Source organism: Neovison vison, chromosome 7, assembly GCF_020171115.1.
Source record: "Neovison vison isolate M4711 chromosome 7, ASM_NN_V1, whole genome shotgun sequence".
NCBI lineage: Eukaryota > Metazoa > Chordata > Mammalia > Carnivora > Mustelidae > Neogale > Neogale vison.
Genome location: NC_058097.1, coordinates 56,485,432 through 56,508,334, shown reverse-complemented (window position 1 = coordinate 56,508,334; position 22,903 = coordinate 56,485,432). Strand labels below are relative to the sequence as shown.

The following is a 22,903-nucleotide window of genomic DNA, read 5'->3' as shown; positions in this document are numbered from 1 at the left end:
AGGGGTGGGGGTGGAGGAGCTCTCAGCCTGCCTCCAGGTGCAGATGGCCAGCCCCCTCCCATCCTCTGGTCTGAAAGCCCCAGCCCAGCCTGGGCCATCTGTTGCCGGGATCCTCCTTCTACCCTTTCCCTCCCACCCTCCCCTCCTCCAGCCCCTCCCACACGTGCTGACCACCTGCTCAAAAGGCCACGGCAGCTGAGAAGGCCTGCCCCCGCCCCACACACCTCCCGGGCTCCGCGCTCCCTCGCCTCGGCTCCCGGCAACATCGCCTTTGCTAATGGACCGTAATGCCCCTGCCAGCTGCTTTGCCAAACCCACAGGACTGAGTGGGAGCGGGGGTGCAGTGATGGCCAGAACAGCATCCTGGTCCCAGCCCGGCACCCCCACCCCCGAAGCCGAACCGCTCGCGCACTAGGGCGCCAGGGTCTCTTCGTTCCCCCTCCCCTTCCTCGCAAAAAGTGCCTCGTCACCGCTTCTGCCCGCCCCCGCTGGGCTGGGAGAACCGTGGGGTTAGCTGGAAGATTTGGGTATGTGGGGCGGCAAAGAGCTTCCCGAAGCAACTCTTTCACGGACGTGGAACAGAAGGGGACCTGAAGTCAAGGTTCACGGAGGGGAAGAGAGCCCACGCCTGGATAGGCCTAGGGTAAGGTCTCTACGAGGCTCACGTGCTGGCTCAGCCCGGGACTGGCCAATGGGCGTGGCGGGGCGGTGGCCGCACCAGAGAAGGCGGGGTCATATCTGCGTATAGGCGTGGCCTGCAGGCCAGGGGGTGGGGCTTGAGCCGGCCAGGCGCCGGGCCGGGGCGGGGTTTTCTTGCATATCCCGAAGGCGGTGGGCCAATGGGCGGGGCTGGGGCGGGGAGCCGAGGCAGGAGGGGCGCTCCCCCGCCCCCGGAACGGAATCCTCCCGGGAGCGGAGCAGGCTCGCGCGCGTGCATCCCGCACCATCCCCCGGCCCCTGGCCCCGGCCCGCGTCAGACCGAGCTGCCGCCGCCGCCACAGCAGCAGCAGCAGCGCTCGGGGATCCGGGCCCAGCTGGGGCCGCGGGAGGCGGGGGTGCCCCGGCCCTGGATGTCCCGCAGCGCGGCGGCCAGCGTGAGAAGGGCGGGAGAGGGGGACTCGGGTGGGGGGCGGCGCCGCTGCTGATGTGGCGAAGGGTGGGAGGCGGCCGCGGCGCCCGGATGGAGAGAGGGTGCCAAGGGTGGGGAGGGTGGGCGTGGGTGGGGGTCCGGAACAGGTCCCCTCTAAGCCAAAGCTTGAGAGACAGGGGTCCGGGGCACAGGCCCTCTCTTGCCAAGGCCCTGGAGATAGAGATCTTGGACATAGACCTGCCCCTCAAAAGAAAAAAAAAAAATCAAGGGCAGGGGGACAGATTCTAGGTACAACTCCCTGGGCAAGGCTTTAGGGATGGGGTCCAGGACACAACCCCCACATCAGGCCTCCTCCAGGAGGCCATTCCAGAGCAGACGCAATTCCCACTCCTCCCTGCCTGAGGTGGTCTCTGAGCACAACAACCCTCTAGACAAGGTCTTGAGGATGGGGGTCCTTGGGCACAGCTCTCCCACCAAGCCAAGGCCTGGGGGGTTGGATTCCAGGCACAGTCTGTACCCAGGCCTCAGAGACGTCCTGAGCACAGCATCCCCCCACCAATCCCTGGGCGGTGTCCCAGGAACAGCCCCTTCTCAAAACAAGCTCCCTGTTCCCGGGACTCCACCCCCCACCCAGCCTGAATAAAATAGGGAAATTTCAGGCAACCCCCAAAGGCTTGGTCAAGGATCCCTGGGGCTGCCCAGCTGTCTGGGAGCAGCCCCACCCGCAGACAATGCGCCGCCTCCCTCTCCTGGGTATGGCCCCCCAGGCTCCAAGATTCAGGCTGGGGGTGGGGGGCGGCTCCCCAGGGACCAAACGCAGCCCTATCTGTCTGCAGCGACTGCGGGTGACGGCGGCTTTGTGTGTGGTACCTGGGGGGAAGGGGGAAAGCAAGGGATAGGGAGGTGGCTAAGAGTGTGTCCCGGTGTTTGTGTGACTGTGACTGTGGCTGTGGCTGTGGCTGTGGGTGTGTGTCCGTGTGTGCTAGAGCTGGGGGCCAAGGAATCCTGTGCGTGTGTCTGTGTTTTGTGCTTGTGGTTGTGTCTGGTAATGTGTGTGATGGTGTCTGTGACCCCGGCATTGGTGTGACTGTGTGTGTGTGTGTGTGTATGTGTGTGAGACAGCTGCTCCTTATGCTGAACCCTGTACTTTTTAGTCTGTTCGAGTGTGCGTGTGCATGGTTGTAACTGTGTGGTTGGGTCTGTGATTACATCTTTTGTGACCCTAGGCGTGTGCTTTGGTAAATATCACTGGGTTGTGACAGTGTGTGTGTTGGGTCTGGGGTTAGGCGAATGTGTGGCGGACTAGCCGTGGGTGGAGTTGTGATGGTGGTACGTGGAGTTGTGTCTATGACTCTGTGGCCATGTGCTGCACTCGCAGTGACTTGCGAATGTTTGTGGTTGCGTCTACAACTGATCGTATATGTGGGTCACACATACGTCTCTATGACACACAACTGTCCCTGCAACTCTGGGTGTGTAACTGCCATCGTATACGAAGACACCCCATGCCTGGTTGTGTGATGGCCCTGTGACGTGTAGGACAGCGATTGTGTGTCCATGGCCACATCTATGTATGTGACTTGGATTGTAGAAAGGTCTCCATCTAGCTCTGTCGATACGAAGTGTGCGCATTTATAGTTGTGTTTGCGTGTGTTCTGGGTGACAGATTGGAGTAGGGGTCTGAACCCCTGACTGATTATTAATAGAGGGTTATTTTATCATGTGTGACTCAAGCTCTGCTTATGGCTGTGTGTGGTGGCACCAGGGAACTGTGGAGGGGGGGCAGATAGAGGTGATGGTGGCTTCTAGATTTGTGTTGGGCCTGCACATCTGTGACCCTGGGTGATGATATGTCGTGGCCTATGGGAGTGTACATGTCTATAGCCGTGTGGCTGGTGTGAATGTTCCTGTCTATGTGTGCGTGCTGGACTGTGTTTCCACCTGGGTGGTTTGGTGACTGGGTGACTCTCCTGACTGCGTACATGGCTCTGTCAGGAACCGTGTCTTTTGGGTGGACGCAGCTATAAGTGCCATGTCCGGGTCACCGCATTTCTGAGTTCTGTCTCATCATCACTGTGTGCTTAGGACGTGTGACACAGAAATTGCGTGCCGATGTCTCCCTGTGTGAGATGCTGTGTGTCTGTCCCAGTGACTCTCCCAGGCACTGTGATTGTATGTGGCCACAGGCTTCTTCTTCATGTGTTTGCATGAAGAGAGGCCATGTGTTGGTGAGGGGGTGACATGGTGCAGCCGGGTGGTGGGGGCACCGGGGGACTGTAGCATGGCCAGGGCATGTGGCTGGGTACTGGGACACCGATGCTGTGTCACTTGGCACACACAGCCATTTCTGAAATGCATGTGGCTGGGACTCTGAGCCAGCATCCATCTGGCCGTACCTGAGCCTGGCCATCCTGAGGGACAGTCGTCTCTGGGTGGTTCTGTGCATGTCTTCAGTGTGTATGCCTGGTCCTCAACCAGGCACAGACCGTGGCCATCCGTGTCTCTGTGTGTGATTGGTCAGGGAGGGCTCTCCATGTAAGGTTGGCTGATATGGTGACCACATGTGTGTCCCTGTGACTGGGTGTGTGTGTGACTGTGATAGCACGTGACCCAAACAAAATGTTGGTGTGGCTGCTGCAGTTGGGGCCAGGAATCCGTGGGCTGCTGTGTGCCTGGACATGAGGAGGCACCTGTGGCCGTGGCCGGGGTTGGTAGCGTGGGACCAAATGTGTGGCCGTGTGTCTGCATGCCCCCATGACCACATGTCCTTGCACAGCAGCGGAGCCGCATGTGACAGGTGTGTGTGATGGGGACCGCATGTGACAGGTCTGTGCTCGTGGGCGAACTCTGACCGGTGTGACTCCAGAGGCAGCGACGCAAGTGTGTCAGGCAGGGGCCTGAGGAGATCTCACTGGGAGTGAGCACTGCTCCGGTGGGGGTGCCTGGGCCCAGCTGTCAGTACATGGCCGAGAAAATAAGGAAGGACCAAACATCCAGTAGCTGGTGTGACCGGGTGTTTATGGCTGTGCCTGGGCAGGCTGGGACTTGCTATTCACGTGGACAGTTGTCTGTGTCTGTGAACATGGATTGGATACCAGCTGGTTATAGTGGCTGCCACCACTTTTGTGTGTCTGTGGGACTCGGTGTGTGCCCCTGCTGTGGTGTCTGCAGAGACACACGTGTGGAGCTGTGCCCAGGTGCTCGGGATAGCCGGAGACCTGAGTTGTGTGCATGCATGCATGTGACTGTATGTTTATGTGCAGCCTGGACAGGTGTCTAGAGGTCAAGGCCACTCCCTCCTCACGCCATCTCCTTGGGTACTGAGGGCCTCCTGAGGCCAGGACATCCTCAACACATGCCCCCGGAAATGCACCAACTCATTCCTGGGCTCTTGCTACCAGGTGGCTGGTCTCCTTAGTAACAGTTGCTATGACAACTGGGGCTCTCATCAGGGAGCCTGAAATGGAGGGGGGTTTGGCTGTTGTCCAAAGAGGGGGAGAGGTAGGGGACTGAGCCCCACCCCAAGCCAGTTTCTCACCTTCTTCTCCCTTCCTTGGGCAGGGCGGACCCAGGAGGCCTGAGCAGCATCTGCCCCCAGCCCCTTGTGGGGCCCCGGGGCCCCCCGAAACCTCCAGGACGGAGCCAGGTGAGTGACCAGCTGGGGCCAGGGCAAGGGCTGAGTGTGTGCTTGGGTCTGCCTCTCACGACGGGAGGAACTGTCCCTGCACTCACACGGGCTTCCTCACACTCAGGAGTGGGCACCCTCGAGTGTCTTCCCTGCACACTCAGTGACCATCAGGCCCACCCTCACAAATAACACTAATACACTCTCACAGACAACAACCTTGTGCTATCCCACATCTACCCAGATACTTGGTTGCATAGACACAGCCTCAGCACAACACTCATGAGCCCACAGTCTCTGCAACAGCCACACACTCTGATACACACACATATCCTCCCAGACAAAAGCAACAGACACACAGCCTCACCACCGACAGCACTCTTGGCCAGAGACAAAGACTCTCTGATAAGTCACAGGCACACACCGTCAGAGGCGACAGCCATGGAAGCAGTAGCCACACTCTCACATGGACACACAGCTTCCAAGACAACAGTCAGGGACACACCCTTTCGAAGCCAAGAGCTTCATGCTCAGACACATCCCCACAGGCAGCATTCCCGACACACATTCCACAACCATCTCACACTTAGATAGCCTTCAGCAACAACCTTCTGGGACTTTCACTTAAGGACAACAACAGCACTCTTGGACACTGACCCCCTCACAGACTGCACTCCCAGACATACACTTTCACAGACAACCATTCTCAGACCTGTGGCCTTTGGTACACACCGTCTTCAGAAATACACACACTCACAATGGTTGCATGTTCAGATCTAGACACTGGGAGTACACCAATTGCACACTTGCATGCGTGCACACACATACACAGTCCCCATCTGTTTCTGGTGCTCTGTCCTAGTTGGCTCTCATGCTCCTGGGACTGTCAGAATGGCTTCTCAGTTTGTGAAGACCATCTCAGTCAATGAAGACTGTCCCACCTCCACTCCCCCTCCTTCATTTGATGGTCGCAGGTGCACACCACCCCAGGGTCTCCAGTCTTCGACTAGACACAGTTGACAGAGGGGCGGATCTGAGGGGCACAGAGATGAGCCCCCAGGCCCCACACCCTCTGGCTTGGGTTCTGGACCTCAATCCCTGGATGTTCTGAGTCGTCCCCCCCCCCCCACATCGAACCCTGGCAACTCAGAACTCTTGTGCTCTCTGACCACCTCATCCCCTGGCTTCCTACCCCCAAAACTCCTGGCCACATGACCTGTGGCCCTTATGCCTTCTAAGCCCTGTGCCCTCCAGTGTCTTGACTCCCTGTTAGTTTGGATCCTCATACCTCTTGATTGTCACCTCCCTAATCTCCAGACCGCTAAAAGCTGTGATTCATGACCCTCTCCATCCCCGACCTTCATGTACCTTGGTCGTAAGTTTTTCTTCTGAAATCCCACTGCTTACTCTGGCATTACCCTGCCTTCCCGGTGTCCCCTAAATGGCATGCCCTCTGACCCAGTGACCCCCCCCTCCACTGTAACCCAGATCCCATGTTATGTGACCCCATGTTCCCTGAGCATTCTATCCATCCTGCTGGAACCCATGCCTCCAGCCACCGCCCTTGACCCGTGCCCCTGTCCTGTGTCACCAGAAGGGGCGGGCACCATGAATAAGTTACGGCAGAGCCTGAGACGGCGGAAACCAGCCTACGTGCCCGAGGCTTCGCGCCCCCACCAGTGGCAAGCAGACGAGGACGCTGTGCGCAAGGGCACATGCAGCTTCCCAGTCCGGGTGAGTGAGCGGGGCCATGGGCGGGGCGCTGTGAGCTTCCAGGTCCCTGGTGCTGGGTGAGAGAGCTAAGGGCTCTTCCTGTACAGAGGGATGGCTGAAGGTTTGTCCTGCTAGAGCAGGACCCCACGGCCTGGGCCCTTCAAAGGCGGGATCAAAACCCAACACACATTCTCTTGTACCATGAAGTTATTACCTGGGGAGTTGGGGGGGTGTTACCTTCTTCCTAATGTCACCCTATTCTGTGGGAGCTCACAATTTCCAAAAGGCACTGGGCGACTTTTCACCACACATACTGCACCTCTGTGAGGGAGAACGCAGGATTAGGGTTCAAATCCCACTCAGTCCCTTCCTGGTGGGGTGACCACAGCCGATGGTCACAAACCCTACATTTTCTTTTCCCTTCTCCCATAAGCAGACATGGAGTGTGAGGGGTCCATCTGGTGATGTGGGAAATACTGTGGGGCCGAGGAAGGGTAGGCGGCCAGTAAAGGGTGTTTGGCTAACCTGTAGCTGTGGGCCCGTAGGGCAGCCACCTGGCCCTGGCCCGGGGTCCTGAGTACTCCTGGCCCGAACCCTGCGAGAAAGCCCTCTAAGAGGATGCGCACGCGAGGCCAATGCCTCCCTTCCACTATTCAGCCCTGGCTTAATGCCACTGGGGAAAATGCTAGGAAGTAGAGCCATCCTAGCCACAGGGTAAGGGAGCTGGGGCGAGTGTACCCCAGCTCCCATCAGTTCATCAGTGGGCCAGTCCCGGGGCTCACAGGGGCTCTGGGGCTCGCAGACACTGGGGCCCAAAGGGAAGAGGATAACGTGTTAAGGCCCAGGAATAGGGGCAAGATGGGACTCGGTACTACCTGCCTGCTTCAGCATCCTTGTCTGTATGCCTGGGATGGGAGCAGAGTAGCCACCTCACGGGGCCGAGGTGCAGAGTGGATTAATATGTATGATGGGCTAGGTACCTTGCAGGACAGGTCGCAGCTGCTCAGGGCACACTGGGAAGGGTACTGATTACTGTGCTGATTTTCTGTCCTCCGGTTTCCTCTCCCTCAAGTACCTGGGCCACGTGGAGGTGGAGGAGTCCCGGGGGATGCATGTGTGTGAAGATGCCGTGAAGAAGCTGAAGGCGGTGAGTGAGGCTGGAGCTGGGAAGGCACCACCTCCCACCCCGGCTCAGACCCCAGGAAGCAGCCCTGACCAGGCCCTTTGTCCTCTTCCCCCACCCCAGATGGGCCGGAAGTCTGTGAAGTCTGTCCTTTGGGTGTCAGCCGACGGACTCCGAGTGGTGGATGACAAGACCAAGGTAGGAGGCCTGTGGGGGTAGGAGGGGGCACCGGTGGGCCCCTCGCCACCCCCACCGGCTTGAATCAAGACTTAGGACGTCTTCCCACCCACCTCCAGGATGTACCTCCCTCCCGGGCCTTCCTAGACCATGTGCTCCCGCAACATCTTGGCACACCTCATAGTCCTAATTCAGGGCCGCGTTCTGCAGTTATCATGAGCTGGCACAGATGGTGGGTGTGAGCACAGGCTGTAGAGCAGAGCCTTAGCTCGGATCCCAGCTCCCCCATGCATCTGCTGGGTGACCCCGAGTATGAGATTTAACTCCTCCGAGCTTCAGTTGCCTCATCTGTGAAATGTGGATAAACACAGACCCTGCCCTTAAATGAGAGGATAGGTGCATGCCGTGTAAAACGGTGCCTGGGGCAGCATACTTGCACAGATCAGTGGATGTTAGCTGTTCTGGGTTTATTGTCATTGTTCCTGGCCAGAGGGGAGCCTCACGCGGCTGGGATCGGAGCATCTGTTTGCTCACTGTTGACTTCCCTGCCCGGAAACTGCCCAAGGAGGCAGCAGCACATGACAAGGGTTAGGTTAACGACTAAGCAGGATTGACATCTTTGTAGAGGCCGTTCCCTTGCCCCAAAAGACTGTTCCCTGCCTTTTTGCCTAGTTAATACCTCTTCCAGGAAGGTTTTGATGTCTCCTGATCAAGTGGAATTGGGCACCTGCTTGTGGCTCCCATGGGTCCATGTGTCTCCCTCAATCCTGGCCCTGACCCCTTACCTGTGTCTTTCTCTGGTGATGGGCCTTGAGTGCCTTGCTAACTGGGGAGCCCCATGGGAGCAGGGCCCACCTCTGTTTCAATCAGTGCGGGGTCCCCACCCATTCAGGACCAGACAGAGAACAGACAATAAAGGAGCACTGAATGAATACAGGAAAGACTGTTCAAGTTCCTCTCCTGGTTTCCCCGGCCCCCTTCCAGGACCTGCTGGTAGACCAGACCATAGAAAAGGTCTCCTTTTGTGCCCCTGACCGCAACCTGGACAAGGCTTTCTCCTACATCTGCCGGGATGGGACCACCCGCCGCTGGATCTGCCACTGTTTCCTGGCGCTCAAGGACTCTGTGAGTATCACCGGAGCTGGGAGGAAGCTGGCTGGCTGCTCTTCGGCGGGCTCAGGTCAGACACTCATCTCTCTTCTCTGTTCCCCGTGTCCTTCGCAGCTCCTAACTTAGAGGAGTACAGGGAGGCTGGAGGGGTTAATACAAAGTGTCTGGAACAGTGCCTGGCACATCAGAAGTGCTTAGGGACACATTAATTATCATCCTCATTGTCCACAGTTGTGCACGTGTCTCTTATTTTTCTTTTTTATGAGGGTCGCACGCATGTAAGTAACATGCACAGGAGTCCAGGGCACGGCTCTGTAAACTCTTGCTTACATAAAAACCCCATCTGGTCCCTCGGGCCCTCCTCTGTGATCCCAGGGTACACACTCTTTTCAACCTTGATTCAATGTGTCTGCGGTTCTTCATATATTTGGGACATGAGGGTCCCCTCTGAGAATCTGACAGAAGCCACAAATGGTCTGTCTTCTCAGAAACATTCTCATAGTTAGGATTCTGAAGCTGTGACAGTAAATCCCCAGCTGCCACTCAGTTCAGGGAGATAGAAATTTGTTCCTGGCTTGTGTGAAAGATATCCAGACGTAGGCAGTGCAGGATTGGGGGGCTTTTCTCTTCCCATCAAGGGCTGCAGCTCCATGATCTTGTCGTGGCACTGGAGTGTGGCCTCCACTCCATGATCCAAAATGGGTGCACATGCTCCAGCCCTTGCATCTTCATTCCAGCTACCTAAAGGAGGGAGGCATGCAGAGGGACAAACCATCTCCTTTTGGGGAGCTACGTAACAATTACATCCCATTGGTTAGCATGTAGTCACATGATTATCCCTTGCCACAAAAGATAATGGAAAATAGCCTCTTTATTCTGCCCTATCCCCTGAACCCTGACCTCAGACCACACCCAACCTGGTAGGAAGGCATGGTCTCAGCTCCCTGCATTAGCCCGTGTTTTTTGGTGGCTGGCTGCAGAAACCAATCTGGCTGATTTAACTCCAAAATGTTATATGGGGGGAAATCTCACAAAAAATCAAAGGGCAATCAGAGCATCAAGCATCAGGATAGTCAGGGAGCTGAGCAGCCTGGGGGCACCACAGAGGGGCAGTTCCTTCCACTGCGCTGCTGCAGAAATGAATCCAGCCTCTTTTTTTTTTTTAAAGATTTATTTATTTATTTCATACACACACACACACACACACACACACACACACACAGATCACAAGTAGGCAGAGAGACAGTGGGGGAAGCAGGCTCCCTGCTGAGCAGAGAGCCCGATTTGGGGCTTAATCCGAGGACTCTGAGACCATGACCTGAGCCCAAGGCGGGCTTAATGCACTGAGTCACCCAGGCACCCCTGGGGTTAAAATTCTAACAAGAAGGCATGGGATTGGCCTGTCTTGGGTAAGACTTCCCCTTGGTCAGGGGAGGGTGGAGCATACAGACTGACTTATCCAACATGCACGAGGAGCTCCCCAAAGGGAGCTTGGGGTGCTGTTATCAAAAGCAAGGGGAACAGATACTGGGCAAGTAAAATAACACACATCCCTCTGAGATTTTCATGGGATTCCTTCGTATTTCAGAAATCCCCACCCCGGGTGCCTGAGTGGCTCAGTTGGTTAAGCAACTGCCTTCAAGTCCTGGGATCAAGGCTCCCAGCTCCATGGGGAGTCTGCTTCTCTCTCTGACCTTCTCCCCTCTAATGCTCTCTCTCACTGTCTCTCTCTTAAATAAATAAATAAAATCTTAAAAAAAAAAGAAAGAAAGAAAGAAAGAAAAGAAAAAGAAATCCCCACCCTAAAGATTCTGGACTCCCAAAACTGCTCAGCACCCCCAACCTCCTCTGTCATACACACAATCTCAGACGTCAAACCGGGGGTGGAAAACTAGCGTGAGAGTATCAGGATGGATTAGTCAGGATGGGTAAGCGCCTGCCAGGGGCTAGTACGGAGATAGCAGAAACCCAGGGCCCTGAGCGACTGCAGATTTCCTGAGCAGAGCAGGCTAAGTTGTATCAGCTATCTGTTGCTACGGAACAAATTGCCCCAATGTTTAGTGACTTAAAATGACTGTCATTTAATATCTCTCAGGGGTTTTGTAGGTCAGGAATTTGGACAAGGCTCAGCTGGGTGGGGCTGGCTCCAGGGGCTCCTGAGCTGTTACAATGTGATGTTGTTTGGAACTGTGACCCCAAGAGCCTGGCCAGATAGCCCCACTCTTTACGGATCTCAGGACCTCTTCACAAGGGCTGTCTAGCAGGGGGTTCAGGAGAGCTGGATTTCTTCCGTGGTGGTGCTGGGCTCCAGTGTGAGTTCGAGAGAGACAGAGCTCACACCTGCTTGGTCTTGGTCTTGGTAACCACACACACAGCCTTGCTTCTGTGGGATTGTGTCTGTCCAGGTGGTCGTAGAGGTCTTCCCAGGCTAAGGGGAGAGAACACAGACTCCACCTCTGATAGGGGAGTGACAAAGTTCTGGAGGAGTGGGCGGGTGCCAGAAATTTGCTGTGGCTATTTAGGGAAAACACGGCCACATGGTTAGTGTGGGTTGTGTCGTAACAACATAGCTGTGGGACATGAGGCCCGGGTGACTTTCTTCTTGGGGACTCAGTCTCCTCTTCCATGAAATGGGGGTGTTAGCAGTGGCTGCTCCCAGGTGTGTTGGGGAAGCATGTGTTAGGATCAAACCCAGAAAGTTCTGAACAGAGTTATATAACACAGGTTCAGTCACTAGGAACAGTTGCTATCATTTGAAAAGTACTTGGGTGGGGGATGGCGCCTAGGTGGCTCAGTCAGTTCAGCTTCTGTCTTCAGCTCAGGTCATAATCCCAAGGTGCTGGGATCGAGTCCCGCATGGGACTCCTCACTCAGTGGGGAGTCGGCTTCTCCCTCTCCCTTTGCCCCTCCCCCTTCTTGTGTGCTCTCTCTCTCTCAAATAAAATCTTGAAAAGTACTTGGGGGTGAGAATCAAAGCAAGAAAAGAGTAAGGCCATCTCTTCTGTGTAGAGAGCGTGACCTCTGCTTTCCCTTCCACTTCTGAGCCACGGGTTTGAAGCATTAGGTGGTAGAACTCCCAGGATTCCCCAAGCATAACTTCATTTTTTGAGGTGCAGTTCACATGAAATTGATCATATGAAAGCCCACACTGCAGTGGCATTTAGTAGGCTCTTAACCTTGTTCCTTCATCACCTCTCTCTAGTTGCCCATATCCTCATCGCTCCTAAAAGGGAGGTCAGACCGATTAAGCCGTCATTCCCTGTGCCACACACCTTCCTCCCTGACGGCTAGTGACTTTCTGTCTCTGTGGAGTTAACTCTCCTAGACAGTTCATACAAATTGAACCGTACGGTATCGGTCTTTTATGTCTGGCTTCTTTCACTTAGCATCATGTTTTCAGGGCTCATCCTTGTAGCGTGTGTCCTTACTGTTTTATAGCTGAGTAATACTCCACTGTATGGATATATTACATGTTTATCTTTTCATCCTTTGATGGACATTCGGGTGGTTTCTACTTTTTGGATATTGTGAATAATGCTGTTATGGACAGCATTATGGATGTGCAAGTATTTGTTTGAATACCTGTTTCTAATACTTTGGGGTCCATACCTAGGAGCTGGATTGCTAAATCATATAGTAAATCTATATCTATATTTAAAGTTTTTTTTTTAAGATTTTATTTATTTATTTATTTGATAGAGAGAGATCACAAGTAGACAGAGAGGCAGGCAGAGAGAGAGAGAGAGAGAGATGGAAGCAGGCTCCCTGCTGAGCAGAGAGCCCGATGCGGCACTTGATCCCAGGACCCCGAGTTCATGACCTGAGCCGAAGGCAGCGGCTTAACCCACTGAGCCACCCAGGTGCCCCTATATTTAAACTTTTGAGGAATTGCCAAGCCACTTCCCACAGAGGCTGCACCATTTTATATTCCCACTAGCAAAGTACAAGGGTTCCAGTTTCTCCACATCCTGGCTAGCACTTAATACTTTCCTTTTTTTTTTTTTTTTTAATTATAGCCATCCTAGTAGGTGTGAAGTAGTACCTGACTGTAGTTTTGATTTGTATATCCCTACTGATTAAGGAGATTGAGACTCTTTTTATATGTTTATTGGCGATTTGTATATCTTTGGAGAAATGTCTGTTTAAATTCTGTATCCATTTTTTAAAAATTGGGTTGTCTTTTTATTGTTGAGTTGTAGGAACTTTTTATATATTCTGGATACTGGACACTTATCAGTTGTATGATTTGCAAAAATTTCCCCCAATTCTCTTCAGTTGTCTTTTCACTTTCTTTAGTAGTGTCCTTTGAGGTACAAATGTTTTTAATTTTGATGAAGTTCAGTTTATCTATTTTTTTCTTTTGTCCTTCATGCATTTGGTGTCACATCTAAGAATCCATTGCCAAATCTAAGATCATGAAGATTTACTCCATGTTTTATTCTAGAGTTTTATAGTTTTAGCTCTTACATTTAGGACTTTAATCCATTTTGAGTTAATTTTTGTAAATGGTGTGAAGAAGGGGTCCAACTTTATTTTTTCCATGTGGCTATTGTCCTAGCACCATTTGTTAACAGGACTGTTCTTTCCCCCATTGAAGTCTTGGTACCCTTACTGAAAATCAATTGACCATAGAGGTGTGAGTCAATATCGGGCTCTCAATTCTGTGTCATTGATCTACATGTTATCCTTACGGCAGTATCACATTATTCTGATTGTGGTAGCTCTGGAGTACTATTTAAATCAGAAAGTGTGAGTTCTTTTATGTTGTTCTTTTTCAAAATTACTTTGGCTCTCCTCGGTTGTTTGCAATTCCATGTGAATTTTAGGGTTAGCTTTTCTATTTCTACAAGAATCTATTGGGATTTTTGTGAGGATTGCACTGAATCTATAGACCACTTTGGAAATATTGCAGTCATTAACAGTATTAAATATCGCAATCCATGAGCACGGGATGCATTTCCATTTATTTGGGTCTTCTTTACAGTGTGTGGTAGTTTTCAGCATACATGTCTTTGACTTCCTTGGTTAAATTTATTCATAACCATTATTTTATTTTATTTTTTGAGAGAGAGTGAGCATAAACATGAAACATGAATGGGAGGGGGACAGGAGGGACAGAGGGAGAGAGTGGGAGAGAGAGAGAGAGAGAGAATCATAAGCAGGCTCACCCAGCACAGAGCCTAACACGGGGCTCCATGTCACGGCCCTGAGATCATGATCTGAGCCGAAATCAAGAGTGGGATGCTTAACAGACTGAGCCACCCAGGCGTCCCATTTTATTTTAAATGCTGTTGTAAGCGGGATTGTTGTAACTTCATTTTTGAATTGTTCACTGTTAGCGTAGGTGTAACTGATTTTTGTGTGTTGATCTTGTATCCTGCAACTTTGCCAAATTCATTTATTATCACTAATAGTTCTTCTGTGGATTCTCTATGATTTTCTATATATAAGGTTATGGCATTTGTAAACCGAGGTAATGTTACTTTCCCCTTTCCAGTTTGGATGCCTTTCTTCTTCTTGTCCAATTACTCTAGAACTTCCAGCAAGCACAGTGTTGAATAGAGTGATGAAAATAGGCATCCTTGTCTTGTTTCTGTTCTTAGGGAAAAGCTTTCACTCTTTCAGTGTTGAGTATTACATTAGCTGTGACTTTTTATCAGGTTGAGGAAGTTCCCTTCTATTCGAAGTTTGTTGATTTTTTTTTTTTTTTTTTTAAATCATGAAAGGGGGCTGGATTTTGTCAAATCCTTTTTCAGTGTTCATGGGGATGATCGTGTGGCTTTTTTCCATCCTTCTGTTAATGTGGTGTGTTACTGATTGATTTTCGTAAGTTGTACCAACCTTGCATTCCTGGGATAAATTCACTGGATCATGGTGTATAACCCTTTTCCTGTGCTGGTATTTTGTGGACGATTTTTGTCCCCAAGTTTAACAGGTGGCTGAGCATCTTGGTTAAGAAACAGAAGTCAGATCGATCTCATTCTCATGCTAACTTTGCCACTTGCTTATTGTTATGGGCATGTTGACTAAGGCTCAGTTTCTTTGTCTGTAAAATGGGTTCGTAAGCACAGCCACCTCCTGGCATGATCGGGAGGGTCCCGCATGGACAGATACACTGTGGTATCTGTGTGGTATTTCCTGTGCCTGGCTCTTGGGCTGGCTCCCTCTTCTGTATGCCAGCTAGAAAGCAGGAAGCCAGCATCATTGTGGCCTTGCAGCCTCCCAAGTAGGCATTCAACAGGGCTGTTGTGTTCACCCCCAGCATTTTATGACAAAATGCTTCCAAGCACGCATGGAAGTCGAAAGACTTGTATAACCAGTCACCTGGACACCATCACCCAGATCCCACCGTTAGGTGTGTCTGCCCTTACTCTGTTGCTCATTTGTCCCATTTTTGATGCATTTCAAAGTTGCAGACATCAAAATACTTCCCCCGGACACTTCAGCCTGCCTGCCCTGCAGTTGAACGCATTCGTTACCAGCTCTTTTTCTTTTGAAGTCAAATGCTTGCTGTGCACAGACCCAGGGGTGTTAACAACTGTACATACTCATGCAACCCAAGCCTCCATCAAGACCTAGAACATTCCTCTACCCCAGCCAATGCCTCCTGCCCCTTCCCAGTGAGTTCTCACCCCCAGCCCCAGAGGAACAGCCAGGCTTCCAGCTTTTTTCACCACAGATTAGTTTTACTGGTTCTTGAACTTCCTATCAAGAGAGCCATACGGCACTGCACTCTTGTTTCTGGCTCTTTTTTCTCTCGAAGCTGTCCTATTTCCCTCTGGGTGCAGATGCAGTCTGAGGCTCTGGGCAGGCACGGGCGCAGGGGACTGGTCCAGGATGACCAGACACAGAGCTGGTAGCACCAGGGCTTCTGCCTCCAGCAGGCACAATGCCACCTCTCCAAGCCGGCCTGACCCCTCTTCCCACAGGGCGAGAGGCTGAGCCATGCCGTGGGCTGTGCCTTCGCTGCCTGCCTGGAGCGGAAACAGCGGCGGGAGAAGGAATGCGGGGTCACGGCCGCCTTTGATGCCAGCCGCACCAGCTTTGCCCGCGAAGGGTCCTTCCGCCTGTCGGGTGGCGGACGGCCGACTGAGCGAGAGGCCCCTGAAAAAAAGAAAGGTGGGTGCTGCGGGTGGGGCCTGGGGATCCATTCTGGGCGGGGGGCAAGAGAGAGCGACAGAGGCCCAGGGAATCTGCAATTTACAGAGCAGGGCACCAGCCACAAGGTTTGGCTACAGTTTACAGAGCTCACTTGTTTGGGCAACATTCGGCTGGCCACAGATCCCAGCAAAACTGGGTTATCTGCTAACCCAGGGAGGTTCGGAAGCATTTCAAACTGTGGCTCAAGGCCAGTTACTGGGTTGTGAAGTCAGTGTGGTGGATTGTGGCCGGCACTGAAAAGAACTGAAATAGAAATGAATAGAAAATATCAGATTAGCTGAATGTAGTAAGGGGAAGTGCAGTTTAATGATACTTTTAGTCCAGGCTGTGTATTTGCATGCATGTGGAGGGTGGGGGGTACAGGTTACCATGCAAAAGGTTTTGCTTACTAAGGGTCGCCATCAACAAAAATATCGGTGGTCTCTAATATTACAGGTAAGTGGCATGTACTTTGTAAATTCTAAAACAATGCAGCTTTTATTTTTATTTATTTATTTATTTGGAGAGAAAGCATAAGTGGGGGTATACTGAGGAAGAGGCAGAATCCCAAGGAGGGGCGCCTCGGTGGCTCATTTGGGATTGAGCCCCACATCCAGATCCCTGCTCATTAGGGAATCTGCTTATCCCTCTCCCTCTGCCTCTCACCCGACTCATGCTTGCCTAGGCGCGCTCGCTTGCTCTCTCCCAAATAAATTTTTTTTTTAATTTTTATTTATTTGAGAGACAGAGAACACAAGTGGGGGTTGGGGAGAAGCAGAGGGAGAGGGAGAAGCAGACTCCCTGTGGAGCAGGGAGCCCAATAAGGGGCTTGATCCCAGGACCCTGAGATCATGACCTGAGGTGAAATCAGACGTTTAATCTACTGAGCCACCCAGGCACCCCTCTCTCAAATAAAACCTTAAAAGAAAAAAAGAAGAACCCCAAGCAGACTCCACTAGGCTTGATCTCACAACCCAGAGATCATGACCTGAGCCAAAATCAAGAGTCAGGTACTTAACTGACTGAACCATTCAGGCACCCTAAAGACAGGTTTTTTTTTAAAATATAAATATATTGTGTTCTAAGTCACAGTATTTTTTTTTTTGGTTTTTTTTTTTGACTGTGGATTCTAGTTTTTAAATTTTTGGAAAACACTGCTTAGAATTTACAAAGAACTTACTGTGGGAAGCTGCTTCTTGCTCTGCCCCTCGCCCCCCGCTTATGCTTGCTCGCTCTCTCATAAATAAATCAATCTAAAAAAATTGATCAGAAAGGGAAATAGAAGGTCTCAGAAGGGAAAACAGCAGAAGCAGTGAAGAAAGCCAGATTAGGGACAGAAAACTAGAGAGACCCAAAAGGTCAGGTTGGAGGAGGAATCCCCGAGGGCCCCCTGGGGCAGGCAGTACTGGTGCGGTGACAGTGAGAGATATTTCAGGGCTCTGACCAGCCTGTTCTGGGGACAGGACAGAGTGGGTGAAGGCAGCAGCACTGGAAGATGATCAAGGGGGCTTGCTGGGAGAGGAGTAAATACCTAGTGTGGTATCTGACCGCCTGTCTCCCCGTGTCTCCAGCAGAGGCAGCAGCTGCCCCAACTGCAGCTCCTGGCCCTGCACAGCCTGGGCACGTGTCCCCGACACCAGCCACCACATCTCCCGGTGAGAAGGGTGAGGCGGGCACCCCAGTGGCTGCAGGCACCAGTGCGGCCGCCATCCCCCGACGCCATGCCCCACTGGAACAGCTGGTTCGCCAGGGCTCCTTCCGCGGGTTCCCGGCACTCAGCCAGAAGAACTCACCTTTCAAACGGCAGCTGAGCCTACGGCTGAACGAGCTGCCATCCACACTGCAGCGACGCACAGACTTCCAGGTGAAGGGCACAGGTGAGCCCGGGACTCAGCGGGAGGGAACATCGGGATCAGTACCATCTCTAGTAAGCACTAGAGACAGAAGAAGGGGTATAAGCCTTGATCGGTTAGCACTGTCTGCCATGGGAAAGAGGTGGAACACATCATGGTCGATTAGCAGCATCTGTCACCAACAATGGGGGAGAGAGAGAGATTGATGAGCAATGTCTACTATTGGCAAGGAAAAGCAGAAGGGTGGCACAGCCACGATCAATTAGTAATGTCTGCTGTGGTTAGGGAAAGGGGAGAGGTGGCTTGTATCACAATCGATGAGCAAAGTGTGCCAGGGACTTGGGAGAGGGGAGAAGCTGCCTAGATGCCACTGTTTGCTCAGGAGGAGGCTGAAACTCCCAAGCATTTATTGGCCACTGGAGCCATGAGATCTGGCTGGGTGAAGGATACGGGCTCAGGGGAAGGAGGATTGTGATGGATTAAGAATGCCTGGGGAGCGCCTGGGTGGCTCAGTGGGTTAAGCCTCTGCCTTCAACTCAGGCCATGATCCCAGGGTCCTGGAATTGAGCCCTGCATCGGGCTCTCTGCTCAGCAGGGGGCCTGCTCCCCCGTCTCTCTCTCTCTCTCTCTCCATGCCTCTCCACCTACTTGTGATGTGTCTGTCAAATAAATAAAATCTTTAAAAAAAAGAAAAAAAAGTCTGCCTGGGACAGGGAGAATAGAATGATGGCCTATGGCACAGTCTCCTGAGAGGGTCTGCCATGAGAAAGAAAAAGGAGCGAGGTGGCATACCATATGATTAATTAGTGAAGGCTGCCATGGATAAGGGAGAAGAGAGAACAGCAGAAGTTATGTTAGCTCAAGGAGAGGCTCCCAGAATTTGGCCAGTAGGTGAAGAGCACACATGAGGTCAAGGGTCAGGGAGCATAGTGACGGGTTTGCAGTGTCGCTGGCAGGCAAAGATCAGGCAGAGGCAGCACCCATCATCGCTGACCAGCCACGTCTTCCAGGGACAGTGCTGAGGAAAGAAGCAACACATCCTCATTGATTAGTAATGTCTTCCCTGGGTGCTGATAGGAGAGAGTGTAGCTGTTCTGTTTTTCTTAGAGGGGAGATGGAATTGCAAGGACCAGTACTCTCTCCTAGCCATAGGGTCTGGCCGGGTGAGGCCGGAAGGTGAGCCAAGAGTCCAGTGGCAGGGGCGGTGGGAGGAGAGAAGCATCGTGTTTGATTACTCTATCTGCTATGGGCCAGAGAGAAGAGAGAGGTGGCATAAGTCATGATCTAAAAAGCCAGGTCTACGTGGGAAGAGACACCTCTCTTCCCCAGTACTGTGTTTTGAGGGAGACAGGCAAGCGGCTGCCTTTCCTCCCAGCTGTCTGTAAGTCATGTGGTCTGGCCCATGGTCCTGTTTCCATTTGCCAAATCAGAGACACCCATCTCTTATGGCCTTGGGGATTGGCATGGGAGGTGTTGCTCTGTGTCCGGAAGGCTGGGCTGCTCCCAAAGGTGACTGCTGGGCAGACGCCAGTGCTGGCTGACAGTGATACACACGCACTCCCTGTCCCATATTGTACCGCGGCCATCACACACCCTGGGGCTGGCACACACACACTCCTTGGCTCCCCTTGATTTGGAAGCTTCGTGTGCCCGGAGGCAGTGGCACGCTTGCTTGGGTGTGACCTACCCCCTCCCCACCCCGCCGAACTTTCAGTTCCACAGGAGTCACAGGGGCCACACATAGAAGTCACACACGCTGGGAAGTCACAGAAGCCAGTGTTTCCATTAACATGCCCTTGGGCACGTACCCAGCTAACCCATGCAGATGTACACACACTCACAAGCCACATGCCCAGGATCACGCAGACTTGGAGATCACAGCTCAGATTCACACACACTTGTGAAAACACTCGTGGGTCACATGTGGGTACTGCATTGGCTCATGCTTGGGAATCACAAGACGCCACATGCCTGGATCCATTTGGCCACTGCAGAGTGGACGCATGACCCACACCCCATGACCCTAGAGGTCGTCGGGGGCGCCACCTGAGGGCCTGGGCCCCTTGGCTAACCTCCACCCTTCCCTGACTTCCCAGTGCCCGAGATGGAGCCTCCCGGTGCCAGTGACAGCGACAGCATCAACGCCCTGTGCACACAGATCAGCTCATCCTTTGCCAGCGCTGGAGCCCCAGCACCTGGGCTGCCACCGGCCGCAGCAGGTAAGCCCAGCCCATCTCCTATAGTGGCCACCCCGCAGCACCCCACCTGCAGGCCCCTGCTCCGTCCAGGGTTACCTCCCAGACTCCAGGAATCCCACAAGCTTAGAACCGTGGGTCATCTAAGGGCTAGGGGACCATCCCAGCTCCATGGAATCAATTTTGAGCCTTGGATCATCTTAGAATCCCAGGCCGATCTCAGAGCCATGGGTTCATCCTAGAACCACGGGGTCAACTTTGAACCACGGGATCCATTTTAAACCTTCCTGTCTCAGAACCATAAAATTGAGAAACCCACAGCCTTAGGATCACAGGATATTAGAACCTCCAGATTCGTAGCCACGAAGCCTTGGAATCACCTTAGAGCCATGAGCTTATCCTAGAACCACAGAAGCCCTTGGAAGTGCAGTATAAATTTAGAGTTCTAGAGTCTTCGAAAGCACAACCTTAAAACCAGTGAACCTCACTATGTTGGAAACGTATGGGACCCCTCGAAAAAGACTTACACCATCTTAGAATTTTAGCCTCCCAAAATGATACATTGTCAGAATAATCAGAACTAAGGGTGCTATCAAAAATATTTAGGAACAGGTTTGGCCCTGACCCATCAGAAGGGAAGCTGGGCTGGTGACAGTCAGTCTCGCCTGTACTTTTCCATCTTAGGACCTGAGACTCTCAGAACTGTATTTTCTGAGCACTCAGAATCATCCCGTGGTCCAGGATGGTTAAGCCGTTTGCCCCAAAGTCGACACAGGTAGTGAGTGGCAGGGTCCAACCCCCAACCTAGGGTTCTCTTAACTGTCCCCTCTCCTCTCTCTAGGGACTTCTGCCTGGGGTGAGTCCTCCGTGCCCCCCGCAACTGCCTTCCAGCCTGGGCACAAGCGGACCCCTTCGGAGGCCGAGAGGTGGCTGGAGGAGGTGTCCCAAGTGGCCAAGGCGCAGCAGCAGCAGCAGCAGCAGCAAACAGCATCCATGCCCCCTGTGGCCCCCCCTCTGCAGCCCTTCCCTGCCCCCATGGGGCCTTTCGATGCGGCACCCGCCCAGGTAGCCGTGTTCCTGCCACCTCCACACATGCAGCCCCCTTTTGTGCCCGCCTACCCAGGCTTGGGCTACCCGCCCGTGCCCCGGGTGCCTGTGGTGGGCATCACCCCCTCACAGATGGTGGCCAACGCCTTCTGCTCTGCCGCCCAGCTCCAGCCCCAGCCCGCCACCCTGCTCGGGAAGGCTGGAGCCTTCCCACCCCCAGCCATGGCCACTGCCCCTGGGGGCCAGGCCCGCCCACGTCCCAATGGGGCACCATGGCCCCCAGAGTCGGCCCCTGCCCCGGCCCCTGAGTTGGACCCCTTTGAGGCCCAGTGGGCAGCATTAGAAGGCAAACCAGCTGTTGAAAAACCTTCCAACCCCTTCTCCGGCGACCTGCAGAAGACCTTCGAGATTGAACTGTAGCTCGACCCGCCCTGCCCGTCCCAGCATCCCTGAGTGCCCCACATCTGGGCATGGAGGCCCAGCCTCTCTTCCTAGTCCCATACCCTGGGGCTGTGCCTCCCAACACCCCCTCCAGCCCCTTGATCACCCCCGACAACCACTACAGAACTGACATTGTACGCCCAGATTGCGACAGGATGGAATTCAGGGATGGACCCGGCCTGGCTAAGGGACCCATTTCACTGCCACACTTAGGCTGGCAATGCCCTCCCCCACCCCACAACACAGTGGGATGGCCACAGTCCCACTGAGTGCCCTCAGTTCAAGCAACATTTCCCAGTTTCTGTTGTTGACCTTCCACCTTCCAGTGTCGGGTGGGATGGAAAAGGGATGCCCGCCTCGGGGCTCTTCTGGGCGCACTAGGGCCCACCCCGTCTGGTCATCCCCTTCCATACACAGCACAAGCAAAGGGCTTCCCTCTGCCCACCTGCTGCGTTCACTGCCAATGCTGTGCTCACCCCGATCACCCCTCTCCCCCACTTGGGGGGGCCCACATCTTCCCTGGGCCAAGGTCTCATGGGGGTGGGGGCCAAGTTGGGGGCCCAGGAGGCGGGGTAGGGGGAAGGGGAAGGAGATGCTCAGTTACCTCACGTCAGTGCCCGCTGGGGAGGGGTCTGGGACAAGGAGCGGGGGGTGCCTGGCGGGTACTTTTCTATCTTTTATTTCCAGATTTTTTTGTATCTAAACTTACAGATTTGTATTATACAAGGACAGCCAATAAAGGAAGAATATAATGATGCCCCTCTGGACAGCGGGGGTGTGGGGGGGGGATGGTGCAGTGGCAGAGCCTTTTCTTCTGAGTCCTCTCCTAAAACGAGGGACCATAACCTCTGAGTCATAACATGGTAGGAGGGAATGCTGGCCCAGCATTTGAGAGGTTGGGTACCAAAGGGGACCCAAAATTAATCACCCCAATTTCTAATTCTTAACAGAGTCTGAACCAAAGAATTTAAAATATTATAATCTGCTTCTAATCAGTTCAGTATTGAAATGTCATTTTTGTATTTCCTAGTCGGGTATGGAAATTCTCAATAACCAGCTTTGGAACAGTAGATCTTTGAGCTGGAAAATTGGCCAATTTGCATTTTCTGTAACTTAGGCCAGAGTGTCATCTGACACAGCAGCACGTTTTGTTAAGTCTCTCTTTTGTTTTTTGGGTCCCACAACCCACAGAGACTGGTTCTTCAGGGCGCTTCTCCCTCCACGGAGATCACAGATCTGGGGGTAACCCAACTTCCCCCCAAGCTTGGGCTCTCAGAATAGACCTAACATCCCTGCCCTATCTGGGAACCTCCTCCCGCCTAACCCCCATGGGGCGTCCCAACCCCACTGCCACCAAGGTCACTTCGCAGGGACCACCCAGCCCAGGCT

The 22,903-nt window shown here is 53.1% G+C and overlaps 1 protein-coding gene across 4 annotated transcripts; it reads left to right on the top strand.

Moving 5' to 3' along the window:
* The first annotated feature begins 63 nt into the window (after positions 1-63).
* Positions 64-22,269, top strand: NUMBL (NUMB like endocytic adaptor protein). 4 transcript variants are annotated; one of them, XM_044257330.1, is made up of 10 exons: positions 64-643; positions 4,652-4,736; positions 6,310-6,449; positions 7,501-7,575; positions 7,675-7,749; positions 8,713-8,853; positions 15,768-15,957; positions 17,553-17,855; positions 19,928-20,050; positions 20,868-22,269. In XM_044257330.1, exons 1-10 carry the CDS (start codon positions 530-532, stop codon positions 21,491-21,493), a joined length of 1,872 nt encoding a protein of 623 aa, XP_044113265.1. In that variant the 5' UTR covers positions 64-529; the 3' UTR covers positions 21,494-22,269. The 4 variants fall into 4 exon arrangements, with proteins under 4 accessions (XP_044113265.1, XP_044113263.1, XP_044113267.1 ...); XM_044257328.1 differs by having other exon boundaries at positions 17,550-17,855; XM_044257332.1 differs by lacking the exon at positions 64-643 and adding an exon at positions 973-1,094.
* The last annotated feature ends 634 nt before the right edge of the window (positions 22,270-22,903 follow it).